Source organism: Saccopteryx bilineata, chromosome 3 (assembly GCF_036850765.1).
Source record: "Saccopteryx bilineata isolate mSacBil1 chromosome 3, mSacBil1_pri_phased_curated, whole genome shotgun sequence".
Lineage (NCBI taxonomy): Eukaryota > Metazoa > Chordata > Mammalia > Chiroptera > Emballonuridae > Saccopteryx > Saccopteryx bilineata.
In genome coordinates this window covers 183,281,201-183,304,321 of record NC_089492.1, presented here as the reverse complement: position 1 = coordinate 183,304,321, position 23,121 = coordinate 183,281,201, and the positions used below count along the sequence as shown (strand labels likewise).

At 38.7% G+C, this 23,121-nt stretch overlaps 3 protein-coding genes across 7 annotated transcripts in view; 2 read left to right on the top strand and 1 right to left on the bottom strand.

Moving 5' to 3' along the window:
- Nucleotides 1–5,514, top strand: part of SIRT5 (sirtuin 5) — a 36,607-nt gene extending 31,093 nt beyond the window's left edge. For all 5 annotated transcript variants that reach the window (XM_066268362.1, XM_066268361.1, XM_066268363.1 and 2 more), the window contains one exon: nucleotides 5,000–5,514. In XM_066268362.1, coding sequence (XP_066124459.1) covers nucleotides 5,000–5,075 — 76 coding nt within the window. In that variant the 3' untranslated portion in view covers nucleotides 5,076–5,514. The remainder of the gene's footprint in view (nucleotides 1–4,999) is intronic.
- Nucleotides 5,515–7,764: 2,250 nt separating this feature from the next.
- NOL7 (nucleolar protein 7) lies at nucleotides 7,765–13,041 on the top strand. The gene is made up of 8 exons (XM_066268365.1): nucleotides 7,765–8,063; nucleotides 8,150–8,210; nucleotides 8,917–8,975; nucleotides 10,924–10,955; nucleotides 11,209–11,296; nucleotides 11,629–11,750; nucleotides 11,828–11,905; nucleotides 12,205–13,041. Exons 1-8 carry the CDS (start codon nucleotides 7,801–7,803, stop codon nucleotides 12,279–12,281), a joined length of 780 nt encoding a protein of 259 aa, XP_066124462.1. The 5' UTR covers nucleotides 7,765–7,800; the 3' UTR covers nucleotides 12,282–13,041.
- A 254-nt stretch (nucleotides 13,042–13,295) lies between these two features.
- The window catches only part of RANBP9 (RAN binding protein 9), a 102,161-nt gene continuing 92,335 nt past the window's right edge, over nucleotides 13,296–23,121 (bottom strand). The window contains exons 12-14 of the mRNA XM_066268358.1: nucleotides 22,756–22,907; nucleotides 17,006–17,117; nucleotides 13,296–14,159 (exon numbers count right to left, since the gene is read on the bottom strand). Of these exons, the coding sequence (XP_066124455.1) occupies nucleotides 14,029–14,159; nucleotides 17,006–17,117; nucleotides 22,756–22,907 (395 nt within the window). The 3' untranslated portion in view covers nucleotides 13,296–14,028. The remainder of the gene's footprint in view (nucleotides 14,160–17,005; nucleotides 17,118–22,755; nucleotides 22,908–23,121) is intronic.

Here is a 23,121-nt window from a genome sequence, read left to right as displayed (position 1 = left end):
ATACTTGTCATTTAGTGGTAGAGGCGAAAAGTAAACAGTAAGCATAATCAGTGTGTAAATTCTATAGCATGTGAGGTGGTGATACCGGAGAAAGCAAAGGTAGAGTTGGGAATGGTGTGCAGGCAGGTTGCAGAATTCAATTGGCTAGTCAGGGCCAGTCTCATTGAGAAGAGAGCTGAGCAGACTTGAAGGAAGTGAATGAGTTAGTTAAAAAGATTATCTGGGTTAAGAGCTTTTAAGATACTGGGACCACCTGGAGCAAAGCCCTCAAGGGGGAAGCATGCCTGGAAGGTTTGAGGGACAGCAGGCGGATAACTGTGGCCAGAGTGGTGGGACAGAGTCCCAGAAGACAGTCAGTGAGGTAAGGATGTAACATGTTTGTGTTGGGGAACAAGTGCTCTAAGGAAAGCTAACTGCTAGTGGAGTTTAGAAGACTAAATCCTTCTGAGCTAGAAAATGGCATTTTAGATTGCTTTAGTTATTTACTCATCAAGTGTATAAAGAGGCTACTTCTTTTAATCCATAGTTGACCCAGTTGATAAGGAAGTCCAATGCCCTGCATGACTGGAATATCAAGGGTAGGTAGTAGGGGGCCTTTCTATCCATGTAGTTGGCCTAGTCATATGTTAATTTTTTAAAGTCATTTAAAGCAAGGATAATAATAAAAGACACATATACCTTACATATTTTATTTTCATTTAAAGCATAAATGTGGCCCTGGCAGGTTGGCTCAGTGGTAGAGCATTGGCCCGGCATGTGGATGTCCCAGGTTTGATTCCCAGTCAGGGCACACAGGAGAAGTGACCATTTGCTTCTCCATCCCTCCTTCTCTCACTTCTTTCTCTCTCTCTCTTCTCCTCCCCTCTTACAGCCATGTTTCTATTAGAGCAAGTTGGTCCCAGACACTGAGGATGGCTCTATGGCCTCCACCTTAGGCGCTAGAATGGCTCTGGCTGCAACAGAGCAAGGGCCCCAGATGAGCAGAGCATCGCCCCCTAGTGGGCTTGATGGGTTGATCCTGGTCGGGGCACATGCGGGAGTCTGTCTCTGCCTCCCCTCCTTTAACTAAATAAAAATAAATAAATACAAATAAAAGGATATAAATATGCATTCATTTTGGGAGGGGGAGGGTATCACTAAGGGCCTTCTCTTTGAGTAGGATTGCAGCTCACCTTTCTTGCATCAGTGTGCATACTCAATCCTTTCCCTGAAGATAAAAATCACCCCAGCCTGTATTTTATAAAACACAGACAAACAAGAAAATCAGATCCCTAGGCCCCAGTCTATACTTCCTGGGTCAGAATTACCAGGGCAAGAGGACTATTCATTTATATACTATTTAACAAGTAACCCAGGCAATTCTAGTCATCAGGAAAGTTTGGAAAACACTGGTTTACATTTTCTGGTGTTGCATATTTTTCCTTTTTTTTGGTGGAGAAAATGTAGAAAAAGAAAGGTGATGCAATTTCCCCCCTAGTCTTTTCCACCTACAGCTAATGTAAAAATTCTTTTTAGTGACTCATTGTATGTTTCTAAAGCGTTCAGTTAATATTCCTTGAGACAGTCCTCTTTTAACCGCTATATCTTTGCAGTTTATTACATAATTTTGAATTAAATTGGATAATTACATGAACTAATATCAATGGCATGCACAGATTTGGGAAGACAGTCTTGGTTGTTCCACAGCTGGAAGTGGGGAAAGTACGTGGGTGCGAGGGCAGGAGTCTCCAAATGTTTCTGTTCATGCACCTCGGTCACATTTTATATCAAAATCATGAAAAAAAGATGTGATTCCAAGAGTACTGGAAATAAAACACTGACATTTCAAAATAAAACTGCCATTATTGTGCTTTAAATGTATCCAGGCAAATCTGAATGCTGCCAGTGCTTGATACCATCATCATCCACCTATAAAATAAATATACACAGCTCTTAGTAACAGCTGGAGCCTTTACAGTTTTGTCTTTGAACTTGTATTTCCACTCTACTTCCATCACAGAAATGTGTACTAATGTAATACCGTATTTCCCCAAGTATAAAAAGCTCCTATGTATAAGATGCACCTTAATTTTGGGGCCCGAAATTTGAAAAAAAAAATGCATTAGTTATTGAACTCAAATTTTATTCATCATAAAATTCACACAACTCCTCATCACTGTCAAAACTCCCATCCATTAGCTTGTCCTCATCTGTGTCTGATGACAAATCACAGTCTTCATATATTGCCTTGTCCTCAGTTCCATCTATGGCATTTGAAATGCCACAACAACTGTACAAGACTCACCCGGTTTTTAGACCCCAAATTTTTCGGAAAAGGGTGCATTTTATACATGGGGAAATAAGGTATATTTTCATGTTCAAAAATCTTTTGTTAACTACCCTATTATACTTCTGCAACAAAATATCAGATGAATTCTTTATTTTCAATTTCCTCAAAACTTAAATGTTCTCAAAATTTTTTTCTAGATTGAATTATCACTATAGCAATTTGTAGTATGCGATTGTTTAAAACAACAAACAAATGATAAATTTGATTAATATTTCCATAAAGGTAGAATTTTATTGGAACTGCATCTCTTTTTTTTCCAGGAAGGAGAAAAAAAGAGAGAGACAGACAGACAGGAAGGGAGAGAGATGAGAAGTATCAATTCTTTGTTGTGGCACCTTAGTTGTTCATTGATTGCTTTCTCATATGTGCTTTGACTGGGGCTCCAGCCAAGCCAGTTACCCCTTGCTCAAGCCAGTGACCTTAGGCTTCAATCCAGCGTCATGTCTATGATCCCACATTCAAGCCAGTGACCTCAGGGTTTACCTGGGTCCTCAGCATGTCAGGCCAATGTTCTACCCACTGTGCCACTGCCTGGTCAGGTGGAACTTAAATAGAAACCATAGGACATGAATTTTTTCTAATTAGTTCATGCATTCGTGGCTGAATATTACGAATTGTCAAGAAGACAGTTCATGTTGTAGCCTACAGTCCCCAGAAACGAACCATGGTCTGAGAAGACAGGCTTACTGACTGAAGGTAATGAGGGAGACTCCACTCCAGAGGTACTGGGGTAAATGTCCCCAAACCAAGGAAAAGATGGAATTACAAGATTGTTGGGAAAACAGGGTTTAGGTGAGACCTAAGTGAAGCAGTTCTTGATAGATTCTGCAACTGGCAGGGCTTTGTGGAAAGGGAGTCAATTGGTCAGGCTGGCAAAAGGACTCAGGGTCCTGTGTCCTTGGAAACAACCAAGTAAAGATAGATGGAGACTGCTGTACCCAGACACCCCTTATCTGGAGCTTACTTACACCTGGGCTGGAAATCAAGGCTGCATCTCAATGGCAAAGCAAATAAGATCCTTTACGGCTTAATTTCAAACAACGAACTTTCTGATACTTTATGATTTAAAAAATCTGATACTTTATGATGAAAAAAATTCCTCAGTGAGTAAAAAAGCATGCAGTTACTCAAAGAAGGGAGTTGTTATGCTTTGCAGCTTGTCCTGGGAAAAAAAATACTCTTTCCTATTAACTCTATAGCTGGCTTTCTCTGTGTCTCTTATCCCAGTCTGAGGCATGACTGGCCTGTATTCACAGCCAAGCTCCATTTCACTTTTTCAACATCAACTATAATTCTTAGTTTTTGCTTTTAAGGTGGGTGTGCTGAGAGACCTGGGCCACATAAGCCCCGATAAAAGGAATTTTGTTATGGCATTGCCACTCAGATTGGAGGCCTCCTTCCAAGTTCTATGCTAACATACCCATAGTAATTTTGTATCTCATTTTGTTATCTGTCAACTGACAATTCTCTCAGACCCTCTTTCAATTTTATTGAAAACAAGAATGAAAGGCTATCGCTGCCCAAGGATGTGATACCGTCTTTAGAAATCACTTGTTTTCTTCTATCTGCACAGACATTTCAAAGGCCTCTCTATTTGGTGCCCTGTAGGTTTTCACAGTTTGGGCTGAGGCGCCATTGTGAGACTTGGGGTGGGTGAGGGGTCCAACTTGCCTTTGTGAAACAGGAGAAGGGTGAGTGTGGAAAGGGGCACTTAAGAGTCACTTTCTTAGGAAAGAGCCCAGTGGGACTGTGGATATGGAAATCCCCTGAAAGCTCTCCGTGTCTGGCTATAATTCTTGGCAAGTCCTTGAGGGGCTATAACCACGGTGCTGGTGAGGAGCTTTCTAGTGGTCAGTGCTCAGCACGCTGTGGGTAGCAAGATGAGTGGAAGTGCCATCTGGTCAGGAACATCCATTAGTGGCACTTTGTGGAGAGAACAGTATTGAAGGGCTAAGGCATTCACAATTTGTGTTGTATCAAGAATAAATAATATGATGAATCACATTGAGCAAATGCTTTTTTCATTTTTAATTGTGCTCAATTGGTTTTCTTATTAATAATACACTAGAAAACCCTGCTTTTATTTTTTTCAGAGTTTTTTTTTTTTCTTGTTCTAAGTGTTTTCTCTTGAAGGAAGCAGAAATCTTTTTTTCTTCCTCCTCTTTGGTCTTTTTTTTTTTCTTTCTGACTACAAGTCAAAGCTAGTCATGAAGTCTGATGGATGGTTTGAAAGGCCTGTTGGCTCAGCTAAAATCTTTATGGTCTGTATGGTGCATGACATTCTTTTTCTCTTGTCCTTCACACATATGAATGCTGTCTTAATGTAGTATATAGATATTATAAAACAAAGTTTAATTGTGAGTTTGGCAATACAATCACAAAATACACTTTACAATCACATCTCCTCCTGCCCCTTAAAATAAAATTTGTATTTATACCACCTAAATTCTAGGCATTTCCTTTCCTAAATTCTCTTGATCACAAGACACAACCCATGGTGAAATGTCTACATCTTGAATTGTCAGAAACTAGATGAAAGTGGGCACAAAAACTCATAATACTGCATTTGTGAGAATTTGGACTTAACTGGATATAACTGAGAAATGTGTGACTTGCTGTAGTAGTACGTTGGTGTAGGTCCTAACTGCTATCCTTGTCCTTCTTGTTCAGGTTTCATTTCCAGGGACCCTGTGGTACGACTCTTCCTGAAGCCCTGGCTCCTCATGAAGCGGAAACAGTTTCCTAATTGTCCTGGGAAGGGGGAAATTCGAGTGCTTCTAAGGACCAGGCCGCAAACAAGAGGAGATACAGTCTTGTGGGTGGAGCTTAATATAAGAAGATCTAAAATTGCCCACTGATTTCCTGGCTGGAATCCAACCTGTTGATAAGTGTTGATAAATGGTAGTTACAAGAAGTCAGAGAACGATAAAGTTCATGGATGTTATCTGGTTGGAACTTAAACATAAGATACCTCTGCTGTGTTTGGTTGGTTATTAGAAGGGGTAAATTCTAATTAGATTGTCTTAAAAATGTAATTATCCTAGTTGTATTTTTGCTATTTGGCAAAGATAGAAGTAGATAGGCAAAACCGTGGTATTCCTTATTTTTGCACAAGGTTTGGAGGAAAATAAAATCACTCTCTTCCGTAGGTAATTTATTGCATAAAGATGTGTGACCCCAAGAGATCTCTTTGTTGGGGACCTTTTTCTTTCAGTATTTGTTTGGTTGCTTTACCTCAAAGTATGCAAGGATAGCCCTAGAACAAGAACTCAAGCAAGGAAGGAAGAGAAAAGTAGCAACATACTATGAGACACCTCCCCTCAAAAGATGCAAATATATACATAGATTCTAAAGGTAAACTCAACTGCCTAAAATTTAGTACTAATCTTCTAAAAGAGGAAACGGAGAAGTGAAGTTTGACTATTTCTTAATATCATAAACACAGAACCATACAGTCCTTTTGGGGTCTGCCAACCTTCTCCACACACTGAATTCTGAAGGGAATGTTTCCCATGGGAAAGTAGCAAGAATACAGTTCTCACCTGATGCCCCACCACTTAGTGCAGCACCCAGGGCCCTTGCTGTCCAGCAAGCATCAGCGGCCTGACTGGGAGGAGTAGCCCTTAGTAAACATTGTAGGAAGGTCATACATAACAAGGTCCCTTGGGCTCCCTGGGTGATTATACACCTGGCCACATCACCTCAGCCCCTTACAAAATTGCATTTAATGTTACATTTTGGCTTTTGTGGAAATAGGAAAGACACTATCACATAAAATTTCATACTGCGTTTGCAAGTCATACCTTTTAATAAATCCCAAGATCCTTTGCATAGGCAAGAGGAATGTTCATAACTACTGGGAGTCTGAAGGGCCCACTTTAGGGTTCGATTCACATGGGTGGCCTGTACACTGAGGGGACTTGTAATGCGGTTTTTTGTACATAAAATACTATCATTCTCTTTTAATCGGTTTGTAGTTGGGCTTCTAAATTTACTCTATACATTTTCCTAGTGTTAGCAATGATGGAAGTCAGCATCCTCAGAGTCAGGTTATATTTTTAATTTCTATCGGACCAAGGCCCAGATATTTCAGAACTGTTCTTTCCAACTCCTTTCAAATTGGGCCTTAGTTACCCGCAGCTTTGTGTCTGTTTTATCATTTTTGTTCATGTTTTGGTTTTATTAGAGATGAAAGGAGAATTGAAAATACAAAATGTAAAGTAAAAATTACTCAGTTCAATTTAGTATTCCTGAACATCTACCACATAGCAGACATTGAAGGAAGATGCAATTAGAGATGGGCAGAGTGGGGAAGAGGTAGCGGTTGAAGTGTTCCAAAGGCTCTGAAGGAAGTCAGCCCTGGCCCTTGTTTTTGAGTTATAAATAGGAGTTCCACCTGGGGGAGTGTGTATCAGTAGAGGGAACAGCATGTACAAATGCGTAGCAACTGTGAAACAGCTTGGTTTGTTCAGAGAATGACAGATGAATCATTTAGTATTGTATAATGAGTGGGAGAGGACAAACAGGTCATTCTGAATGTCCACGTATGCCAAAAAAAGAAAAAAAATACTTGGAGGAAAAATAGCATTAGGGTTACAGTCACAGTGAAGTCCTTCTTTCTCAGGATTTGCGAATTTGTTCAAGGTCTTGGGGTTACCCCAGGGAATCAGACGGGGTCTCTCACAGAGGTGGGGAGGGAGTCAGATATACACCGTTTAGAGATGAACACAGAACAAAGCCATGGACAGACAATGATAGAGTAGCTGGTGGTCAGGGAAGCCTGAGAAACGGCTGCCAAAGTTGCCAAGCACTTTTGGTGCAGAGATTTGTTTTAAACCCGTGTTTGTCAATTTGTTCTCGTTGGTGAGAACAAGTTCCTGCCGCTTGGCGCATTTCTTCCTCTTGAAACGCCACTTCTTCGGGGAGTGGTAAGTGAAGGGAGTCGAATCTACAAGTACTACTGAACGGAATCGACCCAGCGAATGCTGGTGCTAAAAAAGGCGGCGACAGGACGACTGGAACTCGCGGTCGCCGAGTTTCTAGGCGCCGGATGGCGCGCCCCGCGCCAGCCCGCCTCTAGGAACGCTGGGGCCCAGCCAACCTGGCTCTCAGCACTCGAGTCGAGAGAACACGACGCACCCTCCAGCCATGGAAACAAGACCTACGCTCACCAGCTCGCACAGGGGCCCTACCAGCCGCGCGGAGGAATCACTCATTCTCGTGGGCGGAGCCTCAGTGCCGGGTGGAAGGAAACAACCCCAACCACCTTTCCTCAGGCCACGCCCCCCACGCCCTGCGCACGTACCTCCCTTGTCGTCGGGTGCCGTCTTCCGCTTCCTGTCTCTCAGTGGGGCCTCCGAGCTCGCTGGGAGTGATTAAGCTTGGACGTGTCGCTGGCTCTTTACGTCACTCTTTGCTTGTGTACTGCTGCTTCCGGGTTATAGGTCAGACGGTCCAACGCGGCGTGGGCTATGGTGCAGCTCCGGCCGCGCGCGTCCCGCACCCCTGCGTCTGCGTCGGCGATGGTGGACGAGGGCCAGCCCGCCTTGGAGCAGGAGGTGGAACACGGCCTGTTGGTTGGGCAACCCAGCAGCGGCGCGGCAGCCGAACCGATGGACGAGGACGAGGACGGGGACGACGAATTTGACGACGAGGCCCCGGAGGAACTGACTTTCGCCAGCGCCCAGGCAGAAGCGAGAGAAGAGGAGCGGCGAGTTCGGGAGATGGTGCACAGGTTTGGAGTCTACGGCCGGGCCAGAGAACCGTCCCTTCCCGTACCATTTATCCCTCCCCGCACCAACCTGTCACCCTTTCTCCCAGGGATAGATCGCTCCTGAAGGAGAAGAGGAAGCGACGCGAGGAGCTGTTCATTGAACAAAAGGTAGAATTAATTCCCATATTTGTTGCGAAGCTGGTAGGATATAGGGACGGGGGAAAATCAACTAACATTTCTTCTGACGTCGGTGAAAACAAAGATGCTCATAGTCTTTGCTGTACACCAATTGAAAATGGGAGTGGGAAGAGTTGTGAATTTGAAATAATACGATGAAGTCCCACCTCTGACAGCTCCCGGGACACCGCTGTCATTTCGCCTCACCGAAGGTAGTTTATAACTGGGTTGCTGGTAGAATTGAATGAGGTGCTTTGTAAACGAAGGGCTGTACAAACAGCGTACGATTTCTCTGCTAGCTGATGTTTGGTGGATTGGCCGGAGAACTGACTCCAGAGGGACATGACTTAACTGCCTTTAGTGTGTAACAGTGACTTGAGAGTTTGAGCACCCTTTCCAATCTTCACCGGGTCTTCCAAAGAATGTGGAATAGGCTCAGTAATTTCCCTACAGCTTAGATGTAGTGGAGGCAGTGGTCAGCCTAAATGACTTATTTGCCTAGGATACAATGCTCTCCATAAAATCTGCGACTTCATTAGCAACCCATGGTATATCATGTACCTCACTTTTTATTTTTCTTTTTATTGAATTTATTGGGGTGACACTGCTTATCAAAATTATACAGGTTTCAGGTGCTACAACACATCATCTGTACACTATGTACCTCCCTTTTTATTCTTATTAAATGTCTTTTTAGAAAAGGAAACTCCTTCCAGATACAATTCTAGAGAAGTTAACTGCAGTGTCACAAACAAAGTAAGTAATCTGGTTACATTACTTGCTTACATACACCTATCTTTAATACACATATTGGTACATTTATTTGAATTCATATAATTGAAGAATTAGTAAAGCCTGCATTATAAAGCTACACAGTAGATATTTGAATTTGGTGGGGAAGGTGGAAGGATTTCCTTTCAGTCTTTAGCTGTTTCTTTTTGTTCATTCCCATGGCTAACTTTAGCTGCTGAGCTCCTGATCCCAGAGTATTTATTCAACAGTTGTTGGGTGTCTGTCATTGCTTTGGGGCAGGTTAGATGGTGAATAAAACAAGTGTCTTGTAATTAATCATTCAGTGGAGTAGCAGACACTTATCTGTAGGTTCCTTCTAAAACTCACCTTGTCCTGTAAGTCTTAGCTGCCAACACCTGTCCTTCCTCCTTGTTCCCTGTTTCATTCAGCTTTTTGCCATCCACTGAATGTTTAAAGCCAAATGTTATAGCCATCATCTTCGTCATCTATCCTGTGGACTTAATCAAATTACTAAATTTAGACTCCTAAATGTTTATTTTTTCTATCTCTCTTCTCCCTTTCATGCTTTAAGTTCAGAAGCTTAGACCTGTATCTTTGAGCTGGTTCTCAAGTTTTCTGTGTAACTTTTCCAGTGAGTCAGATCCAGAATACATTAAACCAGGGGTAGTCAACCTTTTTATACTTACCGCCCACTTTTGTATCTCTGTTAGTAAAATTTTCTAACTGCCCACCAGTTCCCCAGTAATGGTGATTTATAAAGTAGGGAAGTAAAATTTATAAAGCAGAGTTACAGCAAGTTAAAGCATATAATAATTACTTACCAAGTACTGTATGTCGGATTTTTGCTAAATTTGGCAGAATCTTTATAAAACAACTTACTATAGTTAAATCTTTTTATTTATACTTTGGTTGCTCTGCTACCACCCACCATGAAAGCTGGAATGCCCACTAGTGGGTGGTAGGGACCAGGTTGACTACTACTGCATTAAACATTAAAACAAATGTATTTGGTTTTTTATCCCTTAAAATCAAACTCAAATATCACGTCTTCATTCTTTCACTCCACCCACCCCACTACTTCCTCCTTTGTATAGGTATTATTTACATTTGTCGCAGACCAGATTCCTTGAGGCTAGTCCTGTTTCCCCTTCTTGTCTCTTGTGCTTCAACTGTTGATTATTCCTTTGTGATTTCTCCAAATAAAATGAGACAGGCCTACCATCTTTCGTTTCATATTTCAGTTGATGTATAACTCATTAAACTTTTAACTTTCACTTCATTAACCACAGCAGTCTGTGTTTTCTGGAAGCCTACTGATATGTTTTCAAATTTTAAATTCTGAAGAGACTCTCATCCAGTATTTATTAGTTGTTTTTTTGTGTTGTATTTTTCTGAGATTGGAAACGGGGAGGCAGTCAGACAGACTCCTGCATGCACTCGACCGGGATCCACCCAGCACGCCCACCAGGGGGCAATGTTCTGCCCATCTGGGGCATTGCTCCGCTGCAACCAGAGCCATTCTAGCGCCTGAGGCAAAGGCCATAGAGCCATCCTCAGCGCCCGGGCCAACTTTGCTTCATTGGAGCCTTGGCTGCGGGAGGGGAAGAGAGAGACAGAGAGGAAGGAGAGGGGGAGGGGTGGCAAAGCAGATGGGCACCTCTCCTATGTGCCCTGGCCAGGAATCGAACCCGGGACTCCTGCATGCCAGATAGACGCTCTACCACTGAGCAAACCAGTCAGGGCTTACTAGTTTTTTGATTGGGAGTTGGTGGCTGAATTTGGGAGTGACTTGTTTTCCAAAACTGATTAATGATCCTGAGTCAAAACTGAGGGTGGTGGTAATGAAAGGAGGCTATCTGATTTGTAAAACCAGATTTAACTGTGTAACAACTTGAGTAATCTTTGTTATCTGCCAACCAGTATTTTTTGTTTTTGTTTTGTTCTCCCTTAGCATAAAGAAATCACCAGGAAAGTTAAAAGAAGGTATGATCTGTTCTAATTTAAGTAACTTCTCCTTTAAGTGGTCAGGTGCACTTGCAGTCAGATGTTACTGGCCCTCAGAAAGAGACCATGGGAATAGGATCGGCCAAGTTTAGCTTGGGCATGTTCCCTCATTTCTTACAAATAAAAATTGCATTCAAAATGGTGTGAATGGGCATTTAACATGAACTCCAGGAAATGTTCTTGATTTATTTTTACGTTAAGTACTAACTAGAAATAAAACTCAATTTTTTAGTTAATTTACAGAAGGAAACTGAAGAATGTGAAAAAGAAAGTGACTCCAAGAAAGCTAAAGAAAAAGTGCAAAAAGTACAGTCTGTTGGGTAAGAAAATAAATTTTCATGTCAGATACAAAGGTAACCTTTTGAGAGAATTAAAATACTGGCTTCTGTGGGTAAAATATATATTAATTAGCAGTTTCAGATTGGATCCTCTGGGAAAATCAACTGTGATCTTTATATAAAAAGATATTAGCTCTACTAAAATTTGAATATTAACCAGTTTTATTATAAAATAGCTTTATAGTTTTATTCATTGTCCTATCTGCATATACAAAATAAGCATCTGTTCTTTTTTTCACTTTTTGCGACAAAACTACTTGATTTTAAGCATGTTATCAACCTCCTTCACTCTGACCTTTTGTATTGATCCCCAGCAAGAATAAGAGCTACTTGGCTGTAAGGCTAAAAGATCAAGATCTTAGAGATTCAAGGCAACAAGCGGCCAAAGCCTTCATACAGAACTCTCTGTATGGTCCAGGAACCAACAGAACTACCGGTAATTTTCTTATAGAATGATGTTCTCAATTTTTACTGTAAATAAACAAAGAAATGATAAGTAATTCTCTTTTCTAGTAAATAAGTTCCTGTCTCTTGACAATAAGAGGTTACCAGTGAAAAAGGCTGCAGCTCAGTTTTTGAATAATGGTTGGGGTAAGATCCGGCTTTATTCTCTTGGCTCTGATAATTTTATATATTGAATAATGTTCTTTTTTAAGGAAATAATAAATACTGAAATATAACGGATCATCCTTTTTCTTATAATGGCTTCTGTATTAGTACAGTATTTTAAAGTTGCTCTGAAAAATAGGTCACAATGTATGTACATCTAACAAAATCCAATTTAATAAACCTAATTTTAGTATTTATATTCATATAGAGGATCTTGAAATTTTTGAATTCTTTCTTGGGAATATGACTAATATTCTTATTGCACAAACTTTCTATTCTAGGAACCCAGAAGAAACAAAATGCCAAGACATTTAAAAGACGGTGGATGCTCAGAATGATGAAAACTTCCAGGAAGTAAATCAAAGCTAAATGAAAAGTGAGAACTTTGTATGTATGGAATTTGTAAATACTTAGTTAAGAAGATTGTCTTAAAAAAAAATACAATAAACTAAATCATTTTCAAGGGTCATTACAAAAGTCATAAATCTATTTGGGGAAGTACCCCAGTCACACTTCTTCCATTTAGAATACAATTGTGCCTTGAGTCTTTGAGCGTCCTGGAAGAAATATACTGCTCACCAAAATTAGGGGTATTTCAAATTGAATATAAAACAATAAAATATCCCCCGATTTTTGTGAGCAGAGTAGTTTAAAAGGGATTTTCATTTTTTTTTAAATAATTCATTTAATTGAGTACAATCAACACTAGTAAGGGCACCTCCCCCCCCCCCCCCCCAGTGTAGGTGTGTGTGGCAGGAAGTGCAGGGGAGGAGAAATGGACATCCAGGAAAAGTCTTTTCAACTACAGCTATCAGATATCTTAAGTCCCTCAGATGTTTTGGAGCCACTGATGAGAATTTGCTTCACAAAATATGGAATGAGAAGAAGCTGCGAAAGTGCAATATCTAAGTGAAGATAAATATCTACTTTTCTTGGAAGGTTCAAGACTCAGTATATTAAATAATAGGCAACCGACGGATATGTATGGTCATCTTGAATGGTTTAAATTTTACTTTTAACCAGTTTGGGGGTTTTCTTTACTGGCAAGTGGCATGCCTTATGATTACGGAAATAGATGACTTTTCCTCCACTATCAGGTTTGGCCCTAAGACAGGGAGGTTAGTAAACTGAACACACTTTTATGTTGTAGAACTTAAATTTATAGTAAAAATCATTCATTTTAATTGCTCTAATTTTAGATTAATTGTAAGTCAGTAAGTATCTAATATATAAACTCAGTTGACACTAATATCTGTAGAAGTAAATTTTTAATGGCTGGTTAATTATATCACTACATTTTTATTGCAATATAGTACTCATTTAAGCACTTAAAAATGAAAGGTGTACAAAGATTAAATTAAGACACAGTAAATTGACTAAATATTTGGTTTTTATATAAATAAAGGTCATACCACACTGTTGACATATAATACTGTTATAATACAAGTTAAACTTGTGAGTCTACAACAGAAGTCGTTGGTAGTTAAACAGGAAACAAAGTTGAAAAGACCATGTTAAAACAAAACTACTGGGACTAACAGTTTGGGATTGTAAGTAGCAACAAACTTATTCACTCAGCTCCTGAGTATTTCAAGTTTTACAGTACACATTAAAAATGATTTCTTCCATCAACACTATAAATTCAAACGGTCGGATGTTTATGCATTTTGCAAGTTACACTGATTGAATGCTTATATGGGAGTGGGGGTCAGAACATCTCCCAATTTGAAGTTACATCACCCACATGCTAACACAACACAACTTGTTCCATTTCCTTCCCCCTCTCCCCCCAACAAAGAAGGCAGTATTTTTTGGTTTCTTTTAGGTAATTGTTTTAAAGGATTTGTGATGATAAATTTGAACATCTGAGATTCAGTAATATTTAACTCTTAGATAACTAAGAGGTTAAAGATGGAAAATAATTTCTCCTAACACTAAGTTAGAAAGTCATTTGCATCATGCTGTAAACTAGGAAGCAATGTAAAGCGACAAAAACCTGTCCCCAGTACATAATTTTAAAAATCTAGATTTCAAATCAGCAGAGCTGGTCTACTTCCATGTTGACTATATGCCACAATATAAGTGTGAGCTCCTTAAATGCATAGCTAATGTAGGTAGTCTTCCACTGTGGCAAATGCACAGGATCCAATTCCTGATCGAGCCATCAGTCCTAGACATTGTGTGGCCTGTCCCATTGCTAGGGCAAGTGGAGGTTGCTTTGGCAGATTGTGGGTTTCTGAGGAAAAATGTTAAAAATGGAAATAGCAATTAGCAAGACATTTTAAAAGAAAATCTTTTTCAGGAAAATACTGCATTATTATTTATAAAATTACCAATGCCTTTATTGTTTGTAACTAGCAAAGGTGGTTTCTAAGCAAATGATTAATTCCTTGAAGGCACTACTATGATTGAGATAGGTAATATGGGTACTAAGTATTCAACTGTAAGAATTCTTGCAGTTAAAGTGTTAGATATTTTAAACCTTTTATTTCTCTATTAACTAACTGATGGGAAAGATACAATCTCTTGGCTGATATTTAAATGGGGGCATAAGGAATATTTAGTATTTCTTTTCTATTTGACCAAGGTCAGTTCACTGGAAAAAGGCATCAGGCTTTCAGTAAAAGTTTCACTGATGGATTCTTCCTCTTCTGGGGCCAGAACTCAGCCGAGGCTGCCTGTCTCCAAGGCACACTGCTGAATGTTATTTGGGTTGGTAGGAAGCAAGAGGTGACGGTCACCATGAGATAATAGAATTACTCTTATCATTTTAAAGGGGTTATTAATTGATAGCTTCAACATTTAAAAAATTTCCAATAAAATATTCAGGGTCCTACATACCAGAAATTTGTCAGCCTCTTGCAGTACAAATATAATAAAATTTGTTCTTTACCAGAAATAAAAGTATGAACTAATGGTCAAAGTGGTCAAACTCATAGAAGCTGGTAGTTTTTCCTTGTGACTAACCACCTAATCTTATGTTGATTCCCAATTAATAAAGTTACTAATCAGTCCTTCATAGGCATAGTAGACAACAGTGAAAAAAGACTGGTAAAGCTGCATATGATTCAGTTCCACCTTGGTTCTGAGGTGTAATAACAAGAGAAAGTTCTAGAAGAAATGAAGCAAATAAGGATTTAAAGTACAAGAGGAAATAGGATTAAGAATATAAGAAAAATATGCAAGAAAGGATACACAGATTGGTGAGAAAGTGTGGTTTGAAAAGTGGTCTTTGGGTTAAGCAGTGTTTATCCTGCAGCAAGATATTTGGGTAAATTTTGATAGTGATAAACTTTTTATTTTTTTGGCTAACTCTAAACAGGTTGACTTAATAGCTTAAAATAATTCTGCCTTAATTTCAATGAAAAACAATTTAATTTTTATACAAAATCAACATAAAACTGAAAAGGAAATATTTTTAAAATGCCTCCTGAAAGTTTATAGAGAAGTAACCTTGCTCAAAGGTAATAATCTAGAGGTACTTTATTAAATTTTATTTTGGCCAAGTGGGCATCTGGTTATATGCATTTACAAGTTTTTTTGGATATGAAACTTGCAATAATTATATATAATTAATGTAACTTTAAGCATTATTTATAGATTACATAATTTAGTACTTATAAATATGAAAATATCGTCACTGCAATTTAATCTTTAGGACATATAAATTTAATAAAGTAAATTTAAACACCATTTATGGGTAAACCTACATAATATTTAAGAATACATATTTTGGATAATGGTCCCAACCCAAGCAATTTAATATTAAAAAAATTTAATCCCCTTGAAGAATCCAAGATATAAAAACTGTTGTAAGAAAATACCACTTCACAAATTTTTTTATAAGTCTATTACCTAAATACAAAACCATCAGGGCTTTATGATTACTTATAATGTAATTTTAAAAATAGAAGTGTAACAAACCACAATTTGCCCTACAAACTCAGCTTTGCTACTGGTAAATTCTCTTATTTTTACCAATACTGTAGAACTAAGTGAATTTCATAACCAAAGAAATCACAACACAATTTAACCACACAAAGAAAATTCACATTTATTATATACACATTCTAAATTTAAGAAAACTACAACTCAAAGACACTACTTCTATTCCGAAACCTTAACACACAATGACTTTAAATGACTTCAAATGACTTCTTAAGGACAAAGAAACAGATTAAGGCTCAAATATGAATACTTTTAATTGCTTTACATTCTGGCCATATGAGGGCCCCAAGCCCTCATTACAAGTCTCCATATTTAAATACCCTTTACTGTGGAACTGTTCTGAAATACCTAAAATAGTTTGAAACATGTTGCTAAAAGCCCCCAAACCTAAGAGGGACAAATTGCACAGAAGACTTTAAAACTGGAGTTTCATTTTATGTGGGGAATTAAGATTCAAAAGCCAGATGAAAAATCACTCATCTAAGTTAACTTTGAAAAGAACTGCCCAGAAATTAAAAGTTTTATGTAATCAACCCTACAGAGTTTAAATATATATAAATGCACAAAATATAAAGTTACAGAATTCATATAAAAGTGTATTTGTTCAACACATAAACACTATAATCATGTTCTGTAGCAAGTTGTTCATAGGAATGGCAACCAACCAGGGGAACAACAAATTCCAGTTTCTCACTCCATGCTCATCCTGGCTAAGCCCGCTTAACTGCTCTGCTCTTCCTCACACACTCTTTTTATTTGACAAGGGCATGTTGTTGAATATCCTTAACTTTAATGCAAATACAATTTGACTCCAGGTGTTAGTAGTGACTGGACATTCCTAAGTCACCTGGAAGCCCCTGTGCCTGCATCTTGAGCATGATAGGAGCTGTGAAATGGGTGGCCCGGGCCAGAAAAACTTTCAAACTTCCCCAGATGCGTCCCAATGTACTGTTTTTATTACATCTGAATCCATTTAATCTAGAATTCAAATGATGGAGGAAGGCTTCTATATTTTAAGGTAATTTTAATTTTAAAATGTAGAAAATCTTTCCCTTATGACTTTACCAAAAAATAAATATCATCTCAAATATTCAGAGAATCTAGTAGGGAGTTGTGCTTTTTGGCTTTACTTACCTAATATTGCACTGTTAAGAGCTGAGCATACAGGTTCTCTCTGAATTGGGTCAAGTTGATTTCCAACAGGGCTGTTCCAAGGATCTGAATAAGCTAGTAAACTGAATGCATCCTGTTGAAAACAGCAATTTGGTTTTTAATTCAAATAGTTCAACTACTGTGCTCACCCCAATAACAAGCAGAGAGACAAAATGTGTCTTTAAGGCACTAGACTACTGTGACATTTAAACCCATTTACTTCTATTTATATTTAACAACTAGATTATGCAGCAAAGTACAATTTGTTCTCATTCTTTTTGGAAACAAACTTTCTCATTATTTCCCCCCTATCCCTACAATACATACAGAGCAGGAAAAAATACTAAAAATTGAAAAAACTAATTCCTATGAAATGGGCCAATATTAGTTAAGGTAAAGGAAAAGACAAAACATTCAGATACCTTACAATTTATTAGCACTGATAGGAATTTGACATTAAAAGGATAGGGCCAGCATGCATGCACACACGTATCTATAATATGTATGTATTTCAAGTAGGTGTGGGAACTGAACACATTTTATTGGGTGTCTCAAACTCAGTAATCAAAAATTAAACTGAATTTACAAAAGAAAAAAAAGAACCTGACTCCCATCCAATATCCAATAGTTCCAAACATCCTCAAGCCATCCTTCCTAGAGTAGCTGACACATATATTAATAGTCTTCTTTTCAAATATTTTTGTCTTCTTTCTATGAGAGGCACAGACCACAGTGGTTTTAGACACATCAATCACCAGTCTAAGAGGTCATATTTTACAGTTACATGAGGACTTACTGAGCTAAATGAAATTATCAATGTTGGTCAATCCTAATCTTTCAATAAATGATGTCTTTATTTTGCCAAAAGTCAAATGCCCTAATCTGGAGCAATATAATACAGGTACAGATATAATTAGATACAGCACACCTCCTCAATTCAGAAGGCACACATGGAGACGTGCTGAGAAAACCACATCAGTGAATTCAGTAATGACTTCCAACATGCTGAGCATGGAAGCATGGAAGACTGAAACTCCTAAAGAGTACCATCTCCTAGGTATAGCTCCAGCACTCCTCTATCTTACTAGTGTTCTGAGAGCAGAGGTGGCAGAAAGGATTCCGGGTAGTCTTGTCCTTTCTCATCCAAACTGGCCCCATATTGTGGAGATAAGATAAGATAAAGCAAAGCTATGCAGTCAGTCCAAGTACCAGGCAGGGCATACACATATTGACAAATACCTGCAGCTCCTCCAATGTCACATACTGTTAAGTATTTCATTACAATAAAATTTATTTTATCCAATAAATAAAATGGGATTTGAAGAACAAAATTGAAACTAGGCCCTGGCGGGCTGGCTCAATGGATAGAGCGTCGGCCCAGCATATGTACAGGGGGTCCCAGGTTTGATTCCCGGTCAAGGCACAAAAGAGAAGCAACCATCTGCTTCTCTCCCCCCAACCCTCGTCCCCCTGCTTTCCCCCTTCTCCTCCTGCAGCTAGTGGCTCAGTTGATCAGCCCAGGGGTGGGGGTAGATCCCAGTTGGGGCACATGTGAAAGTCTATCTCCCCTCCTCAAAAAACAAAAACAAAAAAAACCCTGAAACTGTGAAATATAATGGTTACTTTAAAAATAAAAACCTCAGTAGGAATAATTTCTGAGGAAAATGTGACATCATTAATGTAGGATTCTGCTGTACTTATATTTGGCTTAAAATCTGTAGCAGCTTCTAAACAGGGTGAGTCTAAATGGCTTTCACTTCAGTGACTGGATTAAGAGCTCCCTGCTGGCAGTGGTGCCTGGCACAATTGCTGAAACTGCAGAGATTCAATCAACAGCTGCAGAACAAAGTCAGCAGTTCTATAGGGAGCCTCTGGCAGACCTGGGCTGGTAAGGAACAAAAGATTAACAGGGAAAGAGGAAAGAGAGACTGACAAAGCTAGAAAAAAGTTCAAGAGAAACTGGGTTGTGGTAGGGACTCCTTACCATTTTACCACAGGGGACTACTCACATGGGCTGCAGGTGTGCCGTTACTCCACAGCTCAGGGTAAGCAAATGCATATACACCTTCTGGTAAAGCATTAAGGTAAATCTTACCTTTGACTTTCACCAAATCATTATCTCTACATTTAGATACGCGATTCAGAAGTTTATACAAAACAGAAAAAATAAAAATACCCCACTACAATCACATGTGATCTGAAGTGAAGAATAAAAGGAAGAGAACTGATTTCCAAATCTTCTCAACTATGGTAAAAAGCCTTTACTCTTCATGCTGCCCTCAAATCCTCCAGCCTTGTTCTTTAGGTTCTTATAAGTTGTATCAGTTATTCATCCCTATCTGGATCAAGAAAAGTTTGGGGACTGGGAGGGAAGCAGCTTAAAATATTAAGGAAGTCCCTTTAAAGCATTTGACATTTGCTCAGAAATCAGAGTTGCAAAATCAAAGACATCTACATTCTCTAGATGAAGATGAATTACACTCACATAATTCAATAAATAAGGAATAAAAAACAAGCTGAGTGAAATCTTAAATTTTCAAAGGCACTGCAGAAATGTCACATTCCTTCTTCATGCTCATTAGCATGAAGTTTGAATGAAACTGATAACCTGTTGTAAAAAAGAAAGAAAAGAGTCTACAAATTGTTGAAAGCATCTCATCTTATCAAATATCCACACAAACAACAGTCCAGGGACACCTGGGTCCAAGACCCTTTCACAGGGTTTTGTGAAGTCAAAGCTATTACTCATAATAATACTAACATACTACTTTGACTTTCTCATTCTCACTCTCACAACTATCCAGTGGGGTTTTCCACAGGCTACATGATTTGTGATAGCAGAACAGACTGAATACAGAGGGAAGTAGCAGAACCCAGCTTATCTACCCCCTGACCCCTATCACTGATTTCAGAGAGGAAGAGAGGAAGGGGGAGCAGAGGGTAAAGGAAAGGGGGAGGAGAAGCATCAACTTGTTGCTCCACCTATTATGCACTCACTGATTGCTTCTCTTTCGTGCCCTGACTGGGACCTAACTTGTGACCTCAGTGTGCCTAGATGATGCTTTATCCACTGAACCACCTGGCCAGGGCCCCAGCTTATCTTGATTAAACCTAGCATTCAAGAGATTTGTGGCCCTGGCTGGGTGGCTCAGTCAACCCTGCATGCCAGAAGTCGGGGTTTTGACCTGCCAGTCAAGGCATGGATGAGCAGCAATCAGTGAGTACACAACTAAATGGAACTAAGTGGAACAAGTTGATGCTTCTCTCTCTCACCCCCTCCCCCTTTCCCAAATCAATGGAAAAAATTATCAATTTGTGAAGATGTAGAGCAATGTTACCTTTCTCATATTTTCCCCCATTTGGGGGAGGTTATTTTTCATAAAAGTATTTTATTTATTTAATGGGTTTACTGTTATTTTTAATGAAATAATTTTAGTTTTCTAATTTCTAGTATAGTAAAATCAGTAAATTCTTTGGGAATCTTTAATAGTTTCTTAAAGTGTTTAGAGAACAAAAAAGGTTGAGAACCTTGATATATAGCAAAGAAGTAATCAACTTCCCAAGTGGATAACTATAGATTCCTAAAATAACTTAATAAGAAAGGCCAAGAAACAAGTTTCTTCTTGGCATTCTTGATATCAGAAAAGGTCCTGCAAAGTTGCATAATGATGAAAATACCCAATCTGGAAAATCAGTTATCTTTCAAATGAATTCAACCTCAATTTAATAAATACTCATTGAATACCTATGTGTTATATAAATACAATACGTATATTTAAAAAAGGAGAGGGGATAAGGAAAACACTTGGGATAAGGAAAACACCTAGCACGACCTCAAAGAACTCTTAATCTTACTGGGCAAATATGGACAGCCATTTTCCTAATAGTATATGAATACCTTATTTGACTTTTTAAATGAAAAATAATTGGAATTACATAATCTACCAATTTTATTTAGCATAAAATCATAATTTAACCATTATTTTTGACAACTGACAGTCACTATTAGAATAGCAGCTGTGCTATCCAGTAGAATTAAATATGGTGAATAAACCTCTCTTCCCACCTCAGAGGCTGAAAATACAAGACTGCACGCCTGTAACTGGGGTACACAGGTGGCTCCCCAATCCATCTCAGCTAAGTGGACATGCTCTTTTTACACAATTGCTGAACTGAGGCTGCAGTGCAGACCTCATGCCACATGCAGTGCTACTAGGTGTTGCTACTGGTACACTGACTCTGAGTCAGGACTACATATATTACACCCAAGCAGTAATCTTAAGGCTACTACATGCATCTCTCCTTTGTTTTTGAACTTCTTTCAAAACATTCAGAAAATGTTTATAACTTTTCACCTTTTAGCCCAACCTTATGCAGGATAAAAAAAATGCAATGGCTAGATTTGTGTTTCACAGTTTTACAAGGCTGGTAGGATTTTCCTAACTATGAAGAAAATATTTAGCCTGACCCAGTGGTGGTACAGTGGACAGAGCATTGGACTGGGACACGGAGGACCCAGGTTTGAAACCCTAAGGTCACTGGCTTGAGCACGGGTTTGTCGGCTTGAGCATGGGATCACAGACATGACCCCATGGTCACTGGCTTAACAAAGGGTCACTCGCTCTACTGTAGCCCCCTGGTCAAGGCACATATGAAAAAGCAATCGATGAACAACTAAGGTGCCACAATGAAGAACTGATGCTTCTCATCTCTCTCCCTTCCTGCCTGTCTGTCCCTATTTGTCCCTCTCTCTATCACACACAAACAACAACAACAACAACAAAAAAAAACACAAAAAACATTTCAAGAGTAATAACATCTCTAAAACTAATTACAATGCTGACTTAAGGTAGAAAACTCGAACTGATACACAGAATTGTGGCTAACTTACTAAACTGTTTAAATTGTATACATCTTAATAGCTATCATAAATGGCAAACCAGAAAAAGACTTGAAAATGTATTAACTATTCTGGCTTTAAAGATGATCTAAATCAGTGGTAGTCAACCTGGTCCCTACCACCCACTAGTGGGCGTTCCAGCTTTCATGGTGGGCGGTAGCGGAGCAACCAAAGTGTAAATAAAAAGATAGATTTAACTATAGTAAGTTATTTTATAAAGATTTATTCTGCCAAACTTAGTGAAAATCCAACACGCTAAAGTACTTAGTAAGTAATTATTATTATATGCTTTAACTTGCTGTAACTCTGCTTTATAAATTTTATAAAGTAAAGTTACTTCCCTACTTTATAAATCACCATTACTGTGGAACCGGTGGGTGGTTAGAAAATTTTACTACTAACAGAGATACAAAAGTGGGCAGTAGGTATAAAAAGGTTGATTACCCCTGATTTAAATCCTTCACCAATCATTATCAAAATGAAAACCATGTAATAAAAACATCTCAAATTTATACTATTATCAGCATACGCACATTTTCCCTAATATTGTGCCAATTTTACAGCTGAGAAAACTAAAAAAATAAGTTGGCAAAGTACACAGAACACTGACAGGTGGCACAACTGGGACTGAATCCATAGTTTTTACGTGAAGTCCAGTGCTCTGTCCAGAGGAGCAGAGCTGCCCAACCACGTTGAACACTTTCATTCTCAGACAGGAATCCAGGGACAAGTTAATGTCCAACACGAATTTCTAGCACTGCTCAGTATTTTATAAAACTACAATTTAGTTCCTTTGATGCATTTATAATTTTTCAAGGGAAAACAAATTTACCTTCAACATTTTTTTATTTGCTGTGTTCTTGCCACATTCTCTCCTTAGCTGTTCACTCATTGCTTGCAGCTCTCTTCCAAAGTGAATCATTCTTTCTATAGCGGCTTGACTTCCTCCACACAACTGGCGTCTTAACTGACTTGAATCAACTTCTGTGTAACCAAAACAAACGTAAGTATTTTACTACCTTACTGAATGGAATGCAATGGAGAAATGAACATAAATTGCTTATAATATTTTGTATGTTTAATTAACTATTACCTAATCTTTTTCTCTAAATATGCAGATTTATTTAATTTAACATGGAACTTTGCAGCTAAAAGGTATGCTTTATCTAGGTGTCAAGAGTCTAGGATCCAGAATCTA

What these genes read in the sequence shown, in the direction of transcription:
- NOL7 (XM_066268365.1), top strand. Translation starts at nt 7,801, where the DNA reads ATGGTGCAGCTCCGGCCGCGCGCGTCCCGCACCCCTGCGTCTGCGTCG. An exon ending in GTTCGGGAGATGGTGCACAG is followed by an intron (nt 8,064 to 8,149) that starts GTTTGGAGTCTA and finishes CCTTTCTCCCAG; the next exon opens with GGATAGATCGCTCCTGAAGG. An exon ending in GTTTTTGAATAATGGTTGGG is followed by an intron (nt 11,906 to 12,204) that starts GTAAGATCCGGC and finishes TTTCTATTCTAG; the next exon opens with GAACCCAGAAGAAACAAAAT.